The sequence below is a fragment of the Psammomys obesus genome, unplaced genomic scaffold (assembly GCF_907164565.1).
Source record: "Psammomys obesus unplaced genomic scaffold, mPsaObe1.curated_primary_1811, whole genome shotgun sequence".
Lineage (NCBI taxonomy): Eukaryota > Metazoa > Chordata > Mammalia > Rodentia > Muridae > Psammomys > Psammomys obesus.
The window spans coordinates 1,962,659-1,985,268 of record NW_026591643.1 but is presented as its reverse complement, the minus strand read 5'-3'; the positions used below and the strand labels follow the sequence as shown (position 1 = coordinate 1,985,268).

Sequence of the window (22,610 nt, the reverse complement as noted above, 5' to 3'; positions counted from 1 at the left end):
TCTACTCAGGAAACAGTATCTATTCAGAACAATACAGAAGTTATCCCCGAGTGTTAACCAGCTGGCTGGTCTTGGGAAGTCAGAACTCCTTAGACTTAAATTTGTACAAATAACTTTAAGTACTTAGTGGCACTGTTCTGAGCACAGGTGTGGTGGGTTCGCCTTTCACCACAGCACTCCAGAGGCTGAAGATTTCATAAACTGGAAGCCACCCTGGCTACACCACACCGATTCAAAGAAACAATAAAAGCTGCCTGGAGTCAGACACAGTTGTACACTGCTGAGCACCTCTGCAGCCCCCGATAACGCTATCTAACACGGACAAGCAAGCAGAAACCCTCCAGATTGTTGATCAGGAACCATCAGGGGCTGGGCCGGCTGCAGAGCACTTGTTGCTCTTACAGAAGACCTAGGTTCAATTCCAGCACCTACATGGTGGTTCACTACTGTCTGTCATTCCAGTTCCCTCTTGTGACTTCCACAAACACCAGGCACACTTGTGCGTTCGGGCAAAAACACAAAATCTTTTTCTAAAAAGTTTTTCAAGAGTCAACAGTGAAGTAAGTTGACAACCTTGCCATTTTAGTAAGTCTTGTAACCAACTTAGAGATGTATTGATAAGTCTTATAGAAAAGAACCAGGGAAGCAGTAAAGGAACGGTTAGAAGCTGTTAGCGAACACTAACTCCTTGTAAGTTAATATACCACAATCCTGGAAGGTTTGTTTTTGTTGTTCAGTGTGTGTGTTGTGTGGGTGCACTTACAAATGAGCATGACATGGAGGCCAGAGGGCAGCACTGGGTATCTTCCTCAGTTGTTCTACCCCTTGAGACAATGGTGTTGGAGCTCACTGATCTGTCATGCTGGCTAGCCAGTGACTTCCAGATGACAGCCTGTCCTGTGTCTCTGGGTTGGGGTTTACAGGCATACCTTACCATATGCAGCTGCGGTTCCAAACTCAGACCCTGAGCCTTGCATGGCAAGCTCTTAACACACTGAGCTGTTTCCCAGCCACTGGAAGTTTCCTGCGTAGCAAACATTGAACACATAATGTCTGTATCCAATATTAAAGAGTAGACTAAATCTAACCATTTTTCAGTACTTTTGTTTGGTCGGTTTTGTTTGGTTGAGATAGGCCTCTCCACATAGCCCAGGCTGTCCTGGAACTCATTTTCTAGGCCAGGGTAAGGCTCACATTCACAAAGATCTGCTTCCCAAGTGCTGGGACACACGACCATGCCTGGATTTTTCATACATTTTAATTAAAATAGAATTAAATCACCTCCCACTTCTAATGCTGCCCCTTCCCACAAAAAATGACATTTTTACTCAGCATTCAAATGGTTTAAATATTTTATAAGTACGTTACCCCTAACTCTTCTTTCCAATATTCTTTTCCTCACTTATCTTGAAGTGACCCTGGTGGCTAAAGAAGCTGTTAAACCAGTATGACAGGTACTTGGCACACAGCAGGCTGGTGTTCAACACCCGGCAGCCAAAAGCAGTCTCTGCAGGCTGGTGCGAGTGCCCAGTAGGAACATCTTTCCATGTACACGCACTACCTACCTTGCCCAGACTATGGGTTTTGTTTTTTAAGACTTAAATGTTTTGCCTCCATGTTTTTTATGTGCACCATGTGTCTGCCTGGTGCCTCCAGAATTCAGAAGAATCGGAAGCCCTGGTGTTACAGCTAATGCAGCTGGTGTTACACCACGTGGAGGTGTTGGGAACCGAACCAGGGCCCCTGCTAGAGCAACCAGTACTCTAAACCAACGGCATCTCTAACCTTGAATTGTTTTTTTTTTTTTTTTTTTTTTTTTTAAGATAGGGTCTCATGTAGACCAGGTTGGCCTTGATGTGTATAGCTGATTAACCCTAAACCACTCACCTGTTTCCATTGCCCAGGTGTTGGAATTAAAGCATGAACCACCATTATCAGTTTTGATCACTGCTGGGTATCAAGTCCAGGGACCCCCACACAAGCTAAATGAGGGCTCTGCCAACTGAGCTACATCCCTAGTCCAGAATAATCTTTAAATCAAACAACACAGTTACTGTGTTATGTTGGTGTTTTGGTTTTTGGGGTTTGTTTTTTTTTTTTTTTTGCTGTAAAAATTTTTTTTCTGCTCTAATTTATGTTTTTATATACTGTAGTAATGAGTAAGAAACACATTTATAAGGGCTGGAGAGAGATCACTTGTTTCTCTTTTTTATTAAATGTTTGTTTTTATATTAATTACAGTTTATTTACTTTGTATCCCAGCTATAGCCCTCTCCCTCATTCCCTCCTGATCCTACCCTCTCTCCCTCCCTCACCTCCTCTCTGACCCTCTGTAAATCTCCTCCTCCCCTTCCATCTGAGCCTAGCTTATCAGGTCTCATCAGGACTGGCTGCAATGTCCTCCTCTCCCTTGTTGCTCTTGCAAAGACCCAGGTTCAGTGCCCAACACGCACAAGATGATTCATAAGCACCTGTAACTTCATTTCCAGGGAATCTGGGGCACTTTTGATTTCCACAGGCACTAAGCATATATGCGGTACTCAAACATAGAAAGAAGGAAGGAAGAAAAGAACACTCACATAAATCTTTAAAAAGAAAAAATTTTTATTTAAATTTTCTACATACTTGCCATGTATCCATCACAAAGAAATCAGTGTGCTGATTCTGCTTTCTTAAGTAATCTAATCAAGAGCATACTTTGAAGTAAGGGATATGAGCTGGGAATGCAGCTTGATCAACTGTTTTTCTCCAGTACACTGGAGACCTGGGTTTGACCCCCAACACCTCATATGATCAGCATGGTAGCTGCATGCCTGTAACCCCAAGACTCAGGAGATGGGGGCAAGAGGATGAAAAGCTCAAGAACACTCCTGACTAAAATAGCAAGTTCCAGGCTAAGCTGGGATACGTGAAAGTTTGTATCAAAAATAAATGTAAAGTTTCTAAAATTGAAGCTGGAGAAATCGCTCAGGATTTAATAGAACTTGCTATGCTTTGGAGGACCTGAGTTCAGTTCCCAACACGTGTATCAAGGGGCTCACAGCTTCCTGTAACTAGCTCCAAGGTGGTCTTCTGGCCTTCACAGGCAGAAGAATGAATGAATGGATAAATGGATGGATGGGTAGATGCACTTACAAAAAAGTATGGCAGAAGCTCCAGATATGGACTAGAATATGCAGGACTCATCATAACTTGGTGCCCCTGACCCTGACTTCCACTATCATCAAGTCTCCATCCCCAGCCAAATCTACCTTCTTGCATTCCCATTCTTTTATTAGTCCCACCTCTCCATCTTTGATTTAATGCCTACTTCTCTTCTACTTAATGACATCATTAACTTTCCAAGTCCTCAAACGCAATGCTATTAAGTCATGCCTAGCCCTCCTTTAAGAGGAAAAAAAAATTAGTAGTCATTGTATCTAGGTTAAAACATCAAAATGAAGTAGTTTTTCAGAAGTATTTAGACCCTAAAGAAATCACTGAAGAAAACAGTGATTATAGACTTTTCTGTGATGTATAGTTTTTCTGAGGGAGCTTTAAAGCCTTTGCATGACTTTAGTCACAAGATGGTCCTCGATAACCTGGAATGTCTTACATTCATTACTGACACTGCAAACTGCACAAGAAGGATGGAAACTGCAAGGGTGAGGTGATCCTGCAAGAAACACAGAGCCAGGTGTATGACACCACACCTGTAATCCCAGCACTCAGGAGGCAGAGGCAGGCGCATCTCTTGTGAGTTTGAGGCCAGCCTGGTCTACAAAGTGAGTCAGAATAGCCAAGGCAATACAGAGAAAGCTTGTCTTCAATAACCAAAACAAACAACAACAAAAAGAAACACACATAGCAGATTTGGATTTTTGTATAAGGAACCTGTTTTGCTCTTAAAATAACTTGTATGACAACCAAGAACACAGCATGAATCCAGGCATGGTTGGCAAATGCCTAACCCAGCAGCCAGGAGGCAGAGGCAGGTGGATCCCTGAGGTCAAGGCCAGCCTGGTCTACAAAGTAAGTCCAGGACAGCCGTGGCTACACAAAGGAAAACAAACAAAAAGAATACTGCACATCTGTTTGAGGTTCAGTCCATCAGAGGCTGGAACTATGCTGCCTGCAAGGTTGTAGCATTTCATCTTGGAGTAACCCTTTCTTTGATCATTCTTCATAACTCGATCACCAACACCTAGTAACTGACATTGTAGCTCCCTTTTCTCTAATTTATCTCACATAATCTTAATATCTTTAACATATACCTAATCCAGCAGAAGCCACACCCCACCAGAATGTAGATCATTCCTGCAACTGTTGAGTCAAATTCTTGAGGCCAAGCAATCTCTAAAATAAAACAAGAACTAGCCAGACCAGTCCTAGACAAAGTCCTCTGAGCCACAAATACTAAGGCCAACATACCCTATGGAAAGATGTCTGCAATACCAAAACGCAAAATACTTATGAAGATCTGGGTGGAAGGAAGCATAAATTGCTTACATAAACCTATACAGGAGCCTGGGGTAGTGGCACAAGAAAATGGATATCTTAAGAGTTCAAGGCCAGCTGGATCTACATTGTGAGACCTTACCGCAAAAAAAAGCAACACCAGCACTGGTATGACCCTATGTCAAAAAGGGTGGACATACTTGCTGCCTGCTTCCTGACTGGCTGGAGGGCGAAGAACAGCTTCATAATCTTCCAACTAAGATGGTCTAAGGATTTCAAAACAAGATCTGGATGAAGCAGGTCTTCTCACTGCTTCCCTTGATCACTTTTCTTCCAAGTCCTCAAAGTTTCTACATCTTTTTCCTTTCAGTCTTAATTCGCCTTATAAAATGGAGCCTGTAAAAAGCATGCCACTTCCTGAATGCTTTTCAGCCTTACAATGTCCATTGTAAGGTGAATTAGCATGTCGTTTTTTAGGCTTGGCCTTCCACAAAGTCAGGTTATGAATAAAATTCATGCAAAGTTGGGTCAGAGGACAAACCTCAGTGGGTAGACAGTGCTGCAAATGCGGGAGGACCAGAGTGTGAATCCGTAGGATCTACACACATAGCCACACAGCATGGTAACACATAATTCCAGCACTCTGGAGACAAAGACAAAGGATCCCCAGGAAAAAACGTGCTGGACAAGCTCAACTGGTGAACACCAGAATCAGAATACTTTATTGCTTCAATAAAGCAGAGTGTTATATGACAAAAGATAACCCAAGGTCAACCCATGGTCTCCACATGTGTATCTCATATATGTGAACCCACATGAGCACACACACCACAAATGGCAGCAAACTCTGTCACAGTATAACAAGGGTTATACAGTTGGTTAACTCATGTCCAACTACAAAATATAGGAACAACAGGCAAAAAGGATAGATTATTGAATCTACTCTCATAGATCATTGTATATTGATACAAAATTAAAGTTACAATTAGATTAAAGCAGACTATGTATCAATTCTTTTTACCTTTGTGCCTATGTAATTCTTAAAAATGCAATGTGAAGTTCTAGTCCTTTTGAAAGCTACCATCACAAACTGTTAGAATAATTAAGAAATGCAAACTAATATTCAAACTTGTGGTTTTTGTTAGTTTTTGTTAGTTTAGTTACTCACAGGCCAGTATATTGCTAGAAAAAAGTAATTCAGATATACTATAGATAGATGGTCTTCAGAAACCTCAGAGATTTACATAATTTGGGATTTAAAGATGCTTTATTAATTTGACAATGAGACATGTCTGCTCCTGGCAGCATCCCTTTTTTACTTCAAAGATGATGAGCATCAACAATTCTCCTTTAGGAGATGGCTTCAGATTTGGCAAGCCAGCCACTGGGCAAGGAATGCCCTTCTGCAGACAGGAATGCTGGACAAACTGGGTGCAGAAAAGTCGACTGCTGAACTTTGCAAGGACAAGGTAGGCAAATCCTTCCTATTACAGCTTCGCAGAAAGGTCAGATATTCTGGGCCAGAGGCTGAAGATGATGCTCCAGCGATATACAGATAGCATGGGTGAGCGCCCAGGCAGCCAGCAGTCTCTTGTCAGTTCTGTACTTTTGGAAGCTGCTTGCTCTGCACTTCCTGTCTATTCAGATGATATTATTCCTTCCCAGGCCTCTGACAGGGCTGAAGATTAAATAGTTATGGTCCTACAACTAAGCTAAAGTTATTTAGGATGTAAGGTGAAAGATGGTTTTTGATTGGCACTGCAAGTTTTGATACCAAGTGATTTAGGTACAGAACTTTGGACTCAACAAGATGGGATAGAATACTTTCTTGAAGGCTGCGAATTACATATGGACTAGACATTGTGAATGTAATTTTTCATACATTTATAGATAGTTTATTGATGTATATAGGTAGTTTATTGATGTTATATAGTTTACTGATGATAGTATATACTTTATTGATGTTAGAGGGAAAGTCTTTTATTTGGACAAAAAAAAAAAAAAAGGAAATGTTGCAGAATATTTGATCCCATTGTGAACCACAAAATTGTGAACTGTAGAACCCTATTTCTTGTTTGGTGTGGTTGAGCCCTATCACATCCCTTGAATCCAAAAACTTTGTTTATTGTAAACAGGTGATTATAGTGTGGTTCACCCAGCCCTCGCACACACCTCTGACACACCGGTCCCACCTAGATCAATAAACCAGCTGACGGGGATTAAAGAGCAGGAAGGACTTTGAGTTAAGGGGTATTTAAGACAGCATGGAGAAGTAGAAGGTGCTTTTAGATCTTTAGCTCCTTGGCACTTTAGCTCTTTAGCTTTCTAGCTCTTGGGCTTTTAGTGGTTGGCCTTTTGCTCCTGGGCTGCTCAGTGAGCAGAGTAGGAAAGGCTTTTTCCTTCAGGACATGAGCTGAGTAGGAAGTTCACCTGGGTGCTTTCTCAGCCTCTCTGAGCTAGTAGGTTTTCACCCTAGCACCTGGCTCCTGAGTCTTCATTTGTAAAATAAAACAGGATTTTCATTTTTATTATAACAACACAACTGAAACTCACACGTGTTTTTTTCTGACCTCATTTTTTTGTTTAGTTTTTTCCAGGGGTCTCTGTGTAGCCCTGGCTGCCCTCAAACTCACTCTGTAGATCAGGCTGGCCTCGAACTCACAGAGATCTGCCTTCCTCTGCCACCTAAGCGCTGGGATGGAAGGTGTGTGCTTTGTCCTCACTCTCAACAGCGTTCTGGTCTTCTGAGTGCCCAAGGGGAGTTTCCACTAACCTGTTATACTAAGAGCTAACCAAGCCTTTTTATTTTAGCCTGTTCTCTAAACTTTTCCAAACTCTCCCTAAAACCACATCAACAACCCTATCCATAACAACCAATTTTCTTAGCCAGGTGGTGGTGGCACAGGCCTTTAATCTGAACACTTGGGAGGTAGAAGCAGGCGGATCTCTGTGAGTTCAAGGTCAACCTGTTGTACAAAGAACAAGTTCCAGGACAGCCAAGGATAAAAGAGAAACCAAGACACCAAGCCAAAACAAACAATCAAAAAACACCCCACCCAGTTTGCTATTACTCAGTTTGGTGCTACAAAGATCTAACCTAGAATCCTATGAAGAGAAAAGGCTTGTTTTGGCTAATGGCTTTATCTTCCTGAGTAAAAGAACAGGGAAACTTGAAAAAGAGGCCCTGTGAAGATAAAGATGAAAGTTGAAGAGATACATGAAGAACAAGAACTACCACTGCAACTAGAAGACTGAAGGATGGCAAACACCAGTGTCCTGAATCCTCACAGCACGCTGCCTACCACCTGAACTGCCAGGCAAGCTGCTGTTTGCAACTTATGTTAATGTGAATCTGCTCTTACCCCCTGAGCAATCTCCTCAGCCAAGAAATAGAACAAACTTTCAGAAGGTGTGAAACCACAGTGTGTGGCAATGCTCCCCTTTAATCCCAGCACTAGGAGGACAAAGGACCTCTGCAAATTCAAGCCAGCCTGGACTACACAGGTTCCCAGACAGCCTGGGTTACACAGACATCCTGTCTCAAAACAAAACAACCCAAAAAACATTGGGAGCTGGAGAGATATCTCAGTAGGTAAAAGCACATCCAGCTTGCAAAGTCCAGTTCCAAGGGCTCTACTGCCGTCTACAGGGCTTCAGCAGCACTACATCCACAGGCATAAGCCTCCACACAAATACATACATAGAAATGGCGGTGGCACATGGCCTGAGCCCCAGCATCCGGGAGGCTGCCCCAGGGGAAAATCAGTTACAATCAAGCTGCTCTCCCCAACATTAGTCACACAGCAGTTACACTGCTGTCAAACTTCTAAAAACATCTACGAAGAATCATGAAAATAAAATCTTTAAAAGTAAGAAAGCCATTTCCTTTCCTAAATAACTCAGGAGCCTAAGTCAGAATTGTTAAAATTAGGTATAAATTTTATTCATATAAATACTTTTCCCAGAAAACCTTGCTTAAAATCTTTTTATTTATTATGTAGTAGAATTTATAATACAGGCAGAAAAGAGAAAACCACCTAACGCACTATGAATAAACATGGATTAACATGATTCTACATGCCAAGTGGGAAAGACAGGCACATGTAACATCAACCCCCAGACTGTGGCTGTGTGGAAGCCAGCGGTCAATGCTGGGCACCTTCCTTTACTGGCCTTCACCTTATTTTTTTCTCACTGAGAGCTCATCAATATGGTGAGGCTGACTAGTAAGTTCCCAGAATACAACTGTCTCTACCCCTCGGAGCAGGGGCTACTATAATGCCTTGCCCCTCCTACCTCTATGTGGGTGCTGGACATCAAGACTCAGGTCCTCCTTTTTATATGCCATGCACTGTACCCGCTGAGTCATCTCTACACGCCTTCAAGTGATGGCTTTATTTTTAATTATTATTTATTTATTCAGACAACTGTCTCACTGTAGGCCCGGATGGTCTGGAATTCACTATGTACACTAGGCTGACATCAAACAGAGAGAGACCTGTCTGCTTCTGCCTCCTTAGTGCTGGGATTAAAGACGTGTGGCAAGACCATCAAAAAAAGTTTCATAAATCATTTCACGAAATGATTTAATACTTTTTAGAAAACTTCCAAATAAGAAGGCATTCTCAATGTTTTGCTTTAACTGGTTTAGAAGTTGCTTAAAGAACCCACTATGAGCTAGGCATGGTATGCACATGATCTCAGCACTTGAGAAGTCGAAGCAAGGAGGAAGATCAGGAATTCATTCAGACCGGCGTGACTACAAAAAAAGGCCAACAAACAAAAACTTTGACTTACAAGAAGTATCAAAAATGACCAGAGCCAGGCACTGTGGCGCATACCTGTAATCCTAGCAGAAGCTAGCCTGGTCTACAAAGCAAGTCCAGGACAGCCAAGGCTACACAGAGAAACCCTGTCTCAAAAAAAAAAACAAAACAAAAGAACCATAGTTGAATGGAAGAATAGCTCAGAGGTAAAGAGAATATACTATTCTTGCAAACCCAAGTTCAGTTACCAACATCCATGTCAGGTAGCAGGTGAGAGCACCTTCACTCACAGGTACATACCGACCCCCCCCAACACACACACAAAAAGAAAATGAGCGTAGTATATATAATTCTAGCAGTCAAGAGGTAGAAAGCACGAGGATCTGGAGTTCAAGACCATGTTCAACAACATGGCAATTCCACAGCCTGGGTACACAAAGCCTGAAGAAAGAAGACAGGAGGGACAGAGACAGGTTATAACGTGCAATTCAAACATTTTCTTCTGTGGACTTATCACATGATCTTGAAATCTGGAGGAGGAGATATAGAAATCAAAGTTGAGTGTTAATGACTCGAAAGACTCAACACAGAGTTTATCTTCAGGGACACTTTTAAGAAGTCTGAGGTGGGAGCAGCAGGTAAGAGGCAGAGGACCACCCCTGCATCTGTCTGTAGCCACAGACTCCTCTTCAACGCCTGTGCGCCTGCTCCCTGTGGTGCAGACGTACAGCCAGGGACTCACACTTAACACATAATCTTGAAGAAAAAAAATAATAAAGCAGTTAAACATATTTCCAAACGAAAACTAAACAAAATGCAACAAAAACCTTTAGCAGTTGTGTTGTTCAAATTCTGTTCAGGAAAATTGACTTTGCATCCCACTAACGGTATTAAATGATAGCTTTTAAAGGATTACTTTTTGTTCATTTTTGCTTTTGGAGATAAGGCTTCTCTGTGTAGCCCTAAACTCAGGTTTTGTAGACCAGGTTGGCCTCTGCCTCCTGAGTGCTGAAATTACTGCAATTAACGATGTGTGCCATCGCTGCCCGGTCCAGCTGGGTGGTGGTGGGCAGCACCTTTAACCCAGTACTTGGATTAAAAGCACTGACTAATACGGAACAAGGGGGAGGGTTGGTTTTGTTGTTTTGCTCGGATGCGGTTGAGCAAATTGTTATCCAGGGTTCTATACTGCTCCTTTCCTGTACATCAATTTTTGTTCACTCAGCTTCAAAAGAAACACATGTCACATCGCAGGGACAAAGGGGATAACTGACTATAACACAGGAAACAATACGGACGAGAAATTCTGAGACAGAATCGAACTACTGGATCACAGGCAGGCTCCAAACTAGCCTGCCTCAGCCTCTCAAGAGCTAGTATAATACTACGAGCCTGCATACGGACACCTAGCTAGACTGAGAATTTCGGACAGAATATTTGTTTTACCCAAAAGTACATAATATATCACCTGTGAAGGTTTTACTTGCTTATTTAGATCCAATGGGAAATCTAAGTGACAAATTATATTCCTTGAAGAAAAGGAATTATCAAGACTCCAATTTTTTTATTCATCTCCAGAAACAAAAATGCCAAGAAGGGGAGTTCTAACAACAACAACAAATTCTGCCAGGAACAAGTGGGCAGTAATCGTGTTCATTTGTACTTTTATTCTTGTTCATTTTTAAATTTTTCATTAATTTGGACATGGTCTCACTATGTAGACCATGCTGGCCGCCAACTCTTGATCTTCCTACCTCAGCCTCAAATGGCGAGAGATACCAGCATACACCAGGACACTGGTTTTATACTACTTTTAAATATATAGAAAAAGATTTCATGTAGCCATTATTATAATAACTTACAGAGTTTCTCCTGTGTCAGAATGTTATCAGAGGTATCTAGGCTTCTAACTAAAACCAATTAGAAAAATACTCATGATTAAAATTAAGTTCTTACCTTAAGTTTAACTGTCAAGTTTTCATTTTCCTGATCAAAGACTATGACCTATCTATCAAATGCCTTCAGGGAAATTGAATAGGACTTCTAGAGTCTTGTACTCAAATATAATTAAGAAGGAAAGAAAATTTCTCCAAAAAGAGGGCCTTTTCGGGGGTGGGGACAATGGGGTGGAGGAGGGGCTATCTGCACAGTATCTCCCTTGGCCATAAAACCTTTTTCAAACTCTACTAACTGTTTTAAGCCAGAACATGTTCCAACCAAGATATAATAGTATCCAACAGGAACACAAAGCAGCCCAAAACACAATTTTATGCCAAACACTGACATACAGAAATACAAATCTATCCACTACAGAAATCAAATACTTGGATGTTAACTTGTCAATAAAAAATGACGGTGGGACACTCTCAATTCTCAATCACAACCAAAGTCCATTAACCATCTTCCTGGCAAGATCTGACTTCCATGTTAACACCAGAACCTGCAGGCTGGGCAGGCGTCACCCAACCTGTGACCTCAGCACTTCAGAGAACAGGAAGACAGAAGGAGCTTGAGACAAGCACTGAGAACTTAGTTATTCTCATAACTGACACCCACTCTCAGTCATATAAGAACTGGCTTATCATAGAGTACCAGGGTAATTACAAAATGTTTTAAATTACAAGTGAGAGAGATTAAAGTAAGGTCTGCTACAACTTTTGGAGCTGCTGCCAAATCTCTTAAGTCTACGTGTTCTGCACTTTTTCCTTTTCTTCTACCTTTTTCCAAAACCTGGGCATACTTCCATGACGCTTTCTCTACAATACTCTGCGGCCACCTTGCTGAGCATTCTGGGGCCTAATTCAGAAGGGAAGGCCTGTCCTCTGCTTCTATTCTGCCTGTCCAGCAGCGGCCAAGATTTGCAGCCTATGTGCTCTTTTTTTTTTTCTCTCTCTCTCTCTCTTAAATGCTTAAAAAGAAAAAAGAAAGGGAGGTATATTACTTTTACAACTTTTCATTCTGTGGTTTAGGGACAAAACATTTTAGCAAAAATAAGAAATCTTTTTACATGTGGGCCAAGAAACAGTTCTGAAGTCTAAATTTCTCTCATGTTTGGAAGACGGTAGGACAGAGACATACTGCCTGCCTTTCAAATACAAAGCATGTAAGCTGGCTGACTACCCTTTGTTAAAAGATCATTTAGGATGAACACAGAATATGAGTATTACTGTGGGGGCAAAAGGAAATAAAAGCAAAGTTCTATAAAGATTAACTTAAGTAGAGGAAAGTAGAATTGGAAAATTCTTCCTCCCTAGCTGAATAAAAAGCAGATTATTACTGCGCCTGTGTGTATTCTCAAGCAAAACAGAAGAAAAACTCATTAGCTCTTTAAAAATACACACATTTAATGTTGGTCTGTTCTAAGTAAAGCAATTTCAAAAATACAAACTGAACATCAGAGCATGTGAACCACCATGATAAAAGAAAACAGACATTCACAATAATTAAGTCTAAAGACAGCTCAGCTTGATAAATCGTCTTCCGAGTATCTTAAAAGAGTTCCTAAAAATACTGCTGGTGTTCAGTTAGAATTAAAGGACTTTGGGAAAATGAAATATGATACAGCTGGAGGGAATAAGGTTACACGGGAATTACATTTTCCATTACCCCTAGATATAAACAAACATTCAAAAACTCAACACAATCTCTGTGTTATTCAAAATATTGCAGCTGCAGGAAGGCAACTTTAAATTAAGAGCTAGGGGAATCAGGTTTTGGTGGAGGTGAACAGAAGTGGCAGTGTGTAATTTGCACTTTGTAAAGCTCATTATACCTGGTCAACCAGGAACCAAATGCAGGACAATGCAGTTCTCTGCTCCTTTTGGCTACAATGTGACAAGAAAAGGCATCTTTTGAAGATGCTTGAAGAAATAAAGCATGTTTCTTTAAAAACAGTCAAATAATCAGTTAATGGAATAAATAAGCACTAACCACAATTTCAGCATTCTGTCGTCAATACACTTCAGAGTTTCCATTTTGTCATAAATTTCCCCAATTCTCAGTCTAAAATCCACCAATCGTTTTAAAAGTAAAATGAAGAGCTACCAAAACAATATTCTTCTGTTTACTCTTTGGCTAAGAAAGAAAACAAACAAAATAAAATAAATCAAAAGGAAACAGAAGACAACTCTAACACTGGAGATAAAAGACTTCTTTAACATGTAAAATAAAGATATCAATTTAAATCTTGGTACATTTTATAAAAACAAGAGGTAATGTTGTAATAAAACAGCAGTTAGCCTCAACTAGCAACATACTGTTTGTTAACCCTGTGCAATAAAATACTTTGTTCACACTACGCTTATTCAAACATGACTAACAAACTACAGACATTTCAGGAGTTTTCAACCGGCTCCTACAGACTTACTGTTAAAACTGAGACATTTACAATCATAATGTGCCACGATAACTCGGAAACGTCACTTCTAATAGGAGATGTGGACATCACTGAATTTGCTTCAGCTACTCAACAGCTGAGTTCTAAGGACTGAAAAGCATTCTAAAAGCCCATGAACACTGTTGTTCACACCCTTCTTCTTCAATACACATTACACTTCTTTGACACATTTCTCTTCATACATAGCAAGCAACAGCACCCAATAAAAGCCTGAGAAGAAATGCTGCTGTGTAAATACTGCAACTATTCCTGAAATAAGAATTATGGGATATATACTCCAAAGCTGCCCATTCCCATAATTTGTATTGCATAGGTCACATAATCACACACATATATATACACATATACGTGTATATACATGTACATGCAAAGAATATATTAAGACGACAATGAAGTCTAGTCACAGAGCAATTTACAGGCTCAATATATTTTTTACATTTTGCTTGAAAGAAATTTCAATATTTTACAGTCTTTCAGTAGGCATTATATACACTGTACTTTATGAAATCTAAAGGGTATTGAAATAAATTTTTCCAACATTTTGGTAACAAAACACACACTGTTTCTGCAAATACTTGTGCTATCTACATGATCTGTTTGCTCTGATAACCACTAATCACAAAAACTGACTCAATGGAATAATTAGAAAAAGTATCTAAGACCATGCATGGGTTTGAATCATGTTTAATATCCTATTCTAGAAACATTCTACAAATCTTAAGATTTAAAAAATTAAGTCTCTCCTCTGATTTTTAAAAGATATCTTTTTATGACAATATCCATAACATTGACACGTACATGTTAAGGCCAGTATCACCTCCTTTTGTGAACTTTTTTGTTTTCTGTTTGTTTGTTTGCTTAAGAAACATAATAGAACCCAACTCTTTTAGGGCTGTGAGCTGTACCAACAGGACACAAGTGCAGTGAACACAACGTTCAGTCGTACAGTCAGGACGCCGTCGCTCCTTCCCATTCCACAAGATACTGCACCTTTCCATCCAGCGTCACGCGACGAGCCAAAACTCGGTATTTTTCGCCACAGGCTATTCTACCTGCAGCACCAAAATAACTCGTGATGGAGTTTTTCAGGTGGTTGAGCTGTAACTCCTGGTCTGCTAGGTTATTCAGGATCTCTGTGTTAAATTCTTCAAATTGATAATCTTCTTTGCCTTCATCGTCCTTTACCACCTCTGAGTTCTGAGTCTGGAGGGCTCTTCTTGGAAGGCGACCTCTCCTTCTCCGCAAGTGTGGTATTGCAGCAGGCCAAGACCGTCCTGTGCGAGTTCTTTTTCTAGAGTCAGACAATCTAAGGCGGGAAAACATACGTCTCCTAAGATCTTTTTACCAGAGGACTTGTTTCCCCACAGGTTCTCATCATAGAGCTCATATAGCATCTTTTCATAATCTCCCTGCATCAGCCTCCCTCATGCTGAGGTTACTGACTTCCAGCCTTGGGCTATGTAAGTATGTTCTGCTGTGATGGAACTCAACCAAATTAAAACAGTAAACACCGTTATCACTGGACCACTGCCTTCATCCACACAGACAAATCACTTTCCTGGGGTTGACCTCTGCAGAGTTTCTCTTCCTTAACTGTCAACTATTAGACTTCATACTAAGAATCAGAGCAAACCTGGCAGTGTAGCTCAGTAATAAGCAGCTTTCCTCACATGTGCAGGGCCCCTGCTGCAATTACTAGCACCACTTTAAAAAAACAAACAAACAAAAAGCCAGACCCCGAGTTCCACGCCTTTAATCAAAGCACTCCAGAGGCAGGACACAAAGGCATGAGGCAAAGGCAGGTCTCTGGAGTTTGAAGCCGGTCTGGTTTACACAGGGAGTTCTGGACCTTTTTTTTTTTTTTTTTTTTTTTTTTTTGAGCAGTGTTTCTCTATGTAACAGAGCCCTGGCTGTCCTGGAACTCACAGAGATCCACCTGCCTCTGCCTCCAGAGTGCTGGGATTAAAGGTGTGCACCACCAAGCCTGGGTCTACAGGAAGCCACGGTAATAATTTTTAAGCAAAAAAACCCTTAAGGTCAACATTAAAACAGGACAGTGAGACAGACTTTCAGGGTCATTTCTGTAGTTTGTCACTGGAAAAGTCCTCCTGCCGATATAGAGGATGTCAGGAAAGCAGCAAAACAACAAGCACTAATACTTTAATATACTAATTTATTGCAATAAACAACGAATAACCACAAACTATACACAAGACAGTAGTTCATGTACTTCAATACTAAAACTAGAAAAACAGTTTTCAAAATAAAGAATAAACTAAATATAATAGTATATTCAAAAAACTAGGCAGGACAGAGCAATAATTATTTATATTATTTATTAGTAGTATTAAATAATAATATTATCATCATTGTATAAGATTCAGGGGCAGCACACACGTTTAATCACAGCACTCCAAAGGCAGGAGGAGGAGGCAGGTCAAGGCCAGCCTGGTTTACAGAGTAAGTTCAAGGACAGCCAGGGCTACACAGAGAAACCCTGTGTTGAAAAACTGGGGGTGGTTTAAACATTGGTAGTAAGTTAAAATTTTACATTACCAGAGTAGCAGTTACTGAACTCTAAACAAAACAAAAAGATGAAAAAAAAGTAATCTATTAGATATGTTCAAAAACAGGCTATAATTTTTTATGCCTGACATGATGTGGTCTTTCTGAAGAACTAAATAAAAAATAAATAAATAATAAAAAAGAAGAGGCTCGTTACTAATTAATTTTTCTAATCCTGAAATTAAAATCTTTGCACTAGCAAAAGGCTCTTTTTTTTTTTTTAGAAATTAGTCCATTGTTTTTTTTTTTAAAAGATTTATTTATTTCATGTATATGAGTGTTCTATCTGCATTTACACCTGCCAGAAGAGGGAATCAGTTCACATTATAGGTGGTTGTAAGCCACCATGTGGTTGCTGGGAATTGAACTCATGACCTTTGGAAGAGCAGACAGTGCTCTTAACCACTGAGCCATCTCTCCAGCCCCCAGCAAAAGGCTCTTGATTCAGGTGTTTTATAAAATATAAAAACCATCCTTAAGCAAGGCACACTTTACAGTATAAACATCAAAGTTCTTAACAGAGGCCAGGTTTAGTGGCACACATGGTTAGGTTAGTCCACGAACTAGGGAAACAGAGGCAGACAGATGTCTGCAAGGCCAGCCTGAGTTCCAGACAGCCAGCTAAAGATACATGGAAGATCTGCCTTAAAAAAATAAAAGGTACTTTATTTTACTATTTCAACATCACAATTGAGAGATTTTTAACTTTTTTATTTTTAACTTTTTTTTTTAATGTTGGGTTTACAGCATTAAAAAGGATAATAATAAAAAGAAAAAACTGCATGTGGTGGCACATGCCTGTAATCCCAGCACTTAGGAGGCAGAGGCAGGCAGATGTGTGAGTTTAATGTGGGTGTGTGAGACCAGGCTACCCTGGTCTACAAAATGAGTTCCAGGACAGCCAGGGTTACACAGAGAAACCCTGTCTCGGAAGACAGAAAAAAAGGGTTACTAAACCAAGCTGGACAGTGATGACCAGGCTTCAAACTCCAGAGACCTGCTGGTCTGCCTGCCTTTGCCTCCTGCCTCTGGAGTGCTGTGATTAAAGGTGTGGAACTCCAGGCCTGGCTTTTTCAAGGCAGAGGCAGGTGGATCTCTGAGTTCCAACCTCTTAATCTGAGGCCAGCTTGGACAGCTAAGGCTACACAGAGGAAACCTTGTCTCAGGAAAGGGAGAAAAGAGTAAGAATATAAAATACCTACCCATAATGCCTGGAAATGCTAGACGAGGTAGTTTCTTTTGCACTGGAAGCACCCGTGAGGTCCACATCTGAGGTATTGGATGAATGTGCAATTCCCTCAGTTCTCCTGAGACAAGAGAATTTAAATGGTATAACAACTATATTACATAACAATAGAAATACTAATTCTCTCTCAAAGAAATTTCCTAGGGAAAAAAAAATTAACTATTTACCCTATAGAACAAGGTAAATCCAACGTAGGAGTCTCTGAAACTGATTCCTTATCCTGGAAAATTACAAAAAAAAATTTTTTTAAAGAAAAAAGATACTTAAAGGACAGTTCTACTGTAACTAGAATAAAACATTCACTTTTTAATAATTACAAGGATCTTTACTGAGAACATATGCAAACAAATCCTCTTACCAAAGGTAGCTCAGCAGTTTTTGGAATCATTTTTCTTGTATATGGGCCAGGAGGGCGACCTACAGATTTTTTCTTTCCTTTTTTTTCTATCCCATTGCTTACTTCCCTGAAACAAAGACTGTATTTAATCTTTGCGTAAAGCAAAAATGACAATGGCTTTTAATAGCTAATTAAACAATTTTAATTACATTTTTAATGTTTTAAGGAAAATGGTGCTCTCTTTACTATGAACCTAATATATGCTTATCACTTCAAGGTTTTAAAAATAACAAATCATGAAATATCCATACTAGCTAGAAGTCCTTAAAACTATTTTTTACTACTTGGGATGGGACGGTTTCAAGAATTTACTACTAAAAGTGATTACAAAATTAATTAACCTTGTGAAAATAACTATATTAAAATTTCAGTATCTATCAACAGTGTCGTACCTAATACCACACATATGTACATAAAGGAGCTCTTCAGTGACACCATCAAAAACAGGATCAAACCCAACATAAAGGAGCATACTTGAACAGAGCCACTGATAAGTCAAACTGCAAACTAAAAAAACATTCTTCAAACATAAAGCAATGTACCAAGCAGAAAAAGTTCAATACTCAAGAGTATATCTAAAAGACACAAACAAGAACATGCAGACTCACTCCATGAACAGCAGCAGCTACAGAAAGGACATAAAAGGGCACAAAGAGGTCCCTTTTATGGGCTCACAACATAGCTAGACATTCACAAGTACAAGCAAGGTAATAAAAGGAAGTGCCATGAGGACGTTAGAAGGAGAATACAAAGAAAAGCCTGCTATAGTAAGACTGTATGTAGCACTCCTCACTACCATGGCAGTAAAAGAAGCACTGCTACAGCAAACTACAGTAGCAGTCTTTTCTGCCTAATTCAAAATTCTCACAATTCATACCCTTTTACGCCCTCTTCCCTTCATTAACATTATTCTGATTAATGTCCCAAACATGCAGGAGAAGCACAGTTTCTAATACATAAATCAAGAAGTGCTGATTCATTCCAGCCTTGACCACTCTAAATCAACTGCTGTTGTCAAGGTCACTATTAAAATGTTACAATATCCTCTTCATGTTTTATTAGCATTCAGTATTGTTTAATTTATCCATCTTTCTTAAAACAATCCCCTTCTTTTGGTTTTCATGACACCAAATACTCCTGGCTCCCTTCTACCATGCTGGTCATTCTGTTTTAGTCTTCTCTGTTTGTTTTATACTTTCAAATTTTATAAATTTTCCAATTTCTAAATCCAGATACCATCTTAAATCCTATTCCCTTCTCTACTTGTGCCCTAGAAAATGTTCTTCTCTTGACTTTATGCCATCTGTCCTGACCTGTTTATTTACAAACCAGTCATCATTTAGGTGTGTCAGAGCCTCTCCACTCCATGAGCAGAGTCAGGAAATGCTCCAACACCTCACCACTGTGATCTTCCTGATCTCAGGAGGGAACCACCATCAATGAGCTGCTCAAGCTGGAAATTTGGATCTATTAACTTATTCTTCCTCCTTTTCTCTTATAAATTTAATTCAGTAGCAAGTATGATCAATTCTGGCCTCAAAAGAGATGTCAAACCTATTCACTCCATTTGGCTGTTCCCACCCACTCCTGCACAAGCATGTCATCCAGATAAAACCTTTATCTCTTTCTGCTTCCAGTCTTGCCTCTGTGCTACCTTCCAAAAGAATCTAAAGGTAACTAATCTGCTTACTTCATGTAAATGGCCACCACTGTTTGGAAAGGGAAACGTGTCCCCATCTACTGCTGTGTGGTCAATACCTCTCCACTCTTTTAAGTTTCTAGTCCCGACTCTCTAGTTTCCATTCATAGCAAACTAGACTGTGAATTTCTAGACTATGGTTCATGGCCTCCACACCCACACTTCTGCACCTTGGAGTATTTCATACTGTCCGATTACTCTCAATCAGGTCTCAAATATCATGTACACGGTCCTTCCCCAAGCCTCTCATTCAAAGAACAATGTCCCCATTTCCACTGGCCCAGTGAGATTAAAACAGTGTATTAACTCTAAATGGCATGAGAATAATCAATCATTTCACTTTTTATTACAGATTTTCCTCACTATCATGTAATCCCATCAAAAATCTGTATTGTCATTAATATCCCCAGCACTTACAAAGTAAGGCATCTGATGGTGATGAATGAGTACAAAAGTAAACCAACAAACAAATAAAAATGTAAATATTTTATGTTATTTCCTTAAATCAGCTGTCTATTTCTTGAAGGCCAAAGGCCTAAAATAAACAAAAAAGCATCTGGCAACACCTTTTCTTAGCTTGTCTAAAAAGAAAATTATAGGCTGGGATGGAGGCAGAATCAGCCAGGTCACTGTGCCACTCACACCTTCATATATTCTAATGCGACCCTATAACACACTGTTTAGTTACAAATAAACTCCAGAGAAAACTACAGCACATGAACTTTTACCTTGAATCAGATAATGGTTTGGATGCCTTTCTGCCTTTAATTTTAAATTCATGGGATGTTCCTTCCGGCTCTTTCTCCGCTTTGAACGCCACATTTGGTGGCACAGGAGGAACACGAATTCGCAATCCAAACAAATGTTTCTTCTTCTTTATTTCTTTCCCAGACATAAACCTAAATTTAAAATTAAAAAAAATTAACTAAAACTTTAAAAACTGCACACACACAGGAAGACCCTACTTACAACTTTCAAATATAGCCCTTATCCATGGAAAGATACCAGGTACCACAAAAGTATTTTCCCCTTGATTTACTTGAGTCAAACCCAGAGCCAGCCTGTCTTATCTACAGGCTATCATGGTGGAAAGGACAGGACAAGGATAGAGAAAAGCCCATGCTCCCCTTCTTCCAAACATGGCTCTAGATTAGGTGTGATGACAGACACCAGACTGAGAGGATTTTCTGAATTCAGGTTTTTGTGGTTATTTCGTTATGAGACAAATCTCATTAGGAAGGTAAACTAGCCTTGAACTCATGATTCTCCTGCCTCAACTTCCCAAGGGCTGGACATTACAAAAAACCACTGCTTCTAGCTCTAAACCATGAATGTGGGCCAGCCTGAACACATACATCAGAAATACCCTGTCTCTAATTATGCAATCTCATAAAGCAAGAAGTACTTAGTCCCAATAAACTCTATTTTGGAATATATTTATGGGACAAAAAAACCTCAACAGAGCCAGGCAGATCTATGTGAGTTGGAGGCCAGCCTGGTCTACAAAGCGAGTCCAGAAAAGCCAAAATTATACAGAGAAGCCTTGTCTCGGAAAAATAAATAAATATTTGAACAGAGATAACTTTTTTAAAAAAAGAGGCTATCACTAAAGGCCCTGAAAATAAAATGAGTATACAGAAGGCCAGATATGGAGTTGAAACCAATTTAGACCCAAAAAGTGTTAGTATGTGCTTAGGCCTCTGAAAAACACACTCGCCCCATGCCTGCCTTTGGTCTTTAGGATTTTTGTAATCAAGCACTTCCATATACCTTAATCTACTAGAGTTGTCCTGGCAATATATAAAAAAAATTTCCATGGTATAACAACCTATACCAGCCAGTTGCCCAAAATGTTTTTCCATTTTTACATACCTTTAAGAATGTATAACTCTCATTTCTATCATTAACAATAACACCTATTTCTGAAACTTTAAGACGGAATTAAGATGGGACTGGGGGGAAAAAAAAAAGATGGGACTGGAGAGATGGCTCAGTGGTTAAGAGCACTGGCTGCTCTTCCAGAGGACCTGGGTTCAATTCCCAGCACCCACATGGCAGCTCACAACTGTCTGAATCTCCAATATCTGACACCCTCACACAAACATACATGTAGGTAAAACACCAATGCATAGAAAATAAGTTTAAAAAAAAAAGTCAGAATTAAGAATTTATGCTGGGCAATGGTGGCACAGGCCTTAAATCCCAGCACTTGGGAGGCAGAAGCAGGCAGATCTCTGTGAGTTCAAGGCTAGGCTGGTCTACAGAGCAAATTCCAAGACACCCAAGGCTACACGGAGAAACGTCTTGAAGAAAAAAAAAATTTTACTCAAACAATATTTTTATCAGCACATTCACTCAATTACCTTATACTGTTTCAAGCTAATTTAAAGATTTAGTTACAAGTAACTAAAACATTATCTAGTAAGAAAATACTGTCAAGTTTAAAACAGCAGCTTGTCAAAACCAAAAATTTTATAATCAATTTAACAGTCTGTCTTTATTTATAAAAATGTTTCAAGAAATGCTTTTTTAAAGAAGGGAGGGTAGTCCATACAAGAATATATTTTATCAATGGAGTCTCCAAGACCACCCAGATAACTAATACTTACTACTCCTCAGTAACTGACTAATGGCAATAACTAATTTTTTTTTTTTTTTTTTTTTTTTTTTTTTGAGACGGGGTTTCTGTGTGTAGCCTTGGCTATCCTGGACTCACTTTGTAGACCAGGCTGGCCTCTGCCTGCCTCTGCCTCCCAGAGTGCTGGGATCACAGGTGTGCACCATACAAGACTCCATTTTTTGGCATACTCTCACCAGCTACCAAGATTTCACTTTCTCTTCACTATTTTGCATTACAGAGTAAGTTATTACTGAATATCCAACTTTAAGAGAACAGACTAACGCCCCCATCAGGACACTGGTATGTTTCTCAACCCCACATTCTCAGAAGTATTATTCTTTCCTTCTCCAGCCTTCTAGAATCCTTGCTGTACTTTGACTGCGAGAACAGGACAGTAAAACATTTAAAATATCATACACCAATCCCACAATTCTTACTGCTTTCATTCTTTACACTTACTATCTCTCTCACAGGGATATGTAAA

The 22,610-nt window shown here is 39.8% G+C and overlaps 1 protein-coding gene across 1 annotated transcript in view; it reads right to left on the bottom strand.

The window, feature by feature from the left end:
- Nucleotides 1-12,529: 12,529 nt before the first annotated feature.
- The window catches only part of Mtf2 (metal response element binding transcription factor 2), a 30,187-nt gene continuing 20,106 nt past the window's right edge, over nt 12,530-22,610 (bottom strand). Inside the window, exons 11-15 of the mRNA XM_055611710.1 lie at nt 20,235-20,405; nt 17,769-17,874; nt 17,578-17,630; nt 17,367-17,471; nt 12,530-14,905 (exon numbers count right to left, since the gene is read on the bottom strand). Of these exons, the coding sequence (XP_055467685.1) occupies nt 14,548-14,905; nt 17,367-17,471; nt 17,578-17,630; nt 17,769-17,874; nt 20,235-20,405 (793 nt within the window). The 3' untranslated portion in view covers nt 12,530-14,547. The remainder of the gene's footprint in view (nt 14,906-17,366; nt 17,472-17,577; nt 17,631-17,768; nt 17,875-20,234; nt 20,406-22,610) is intronic.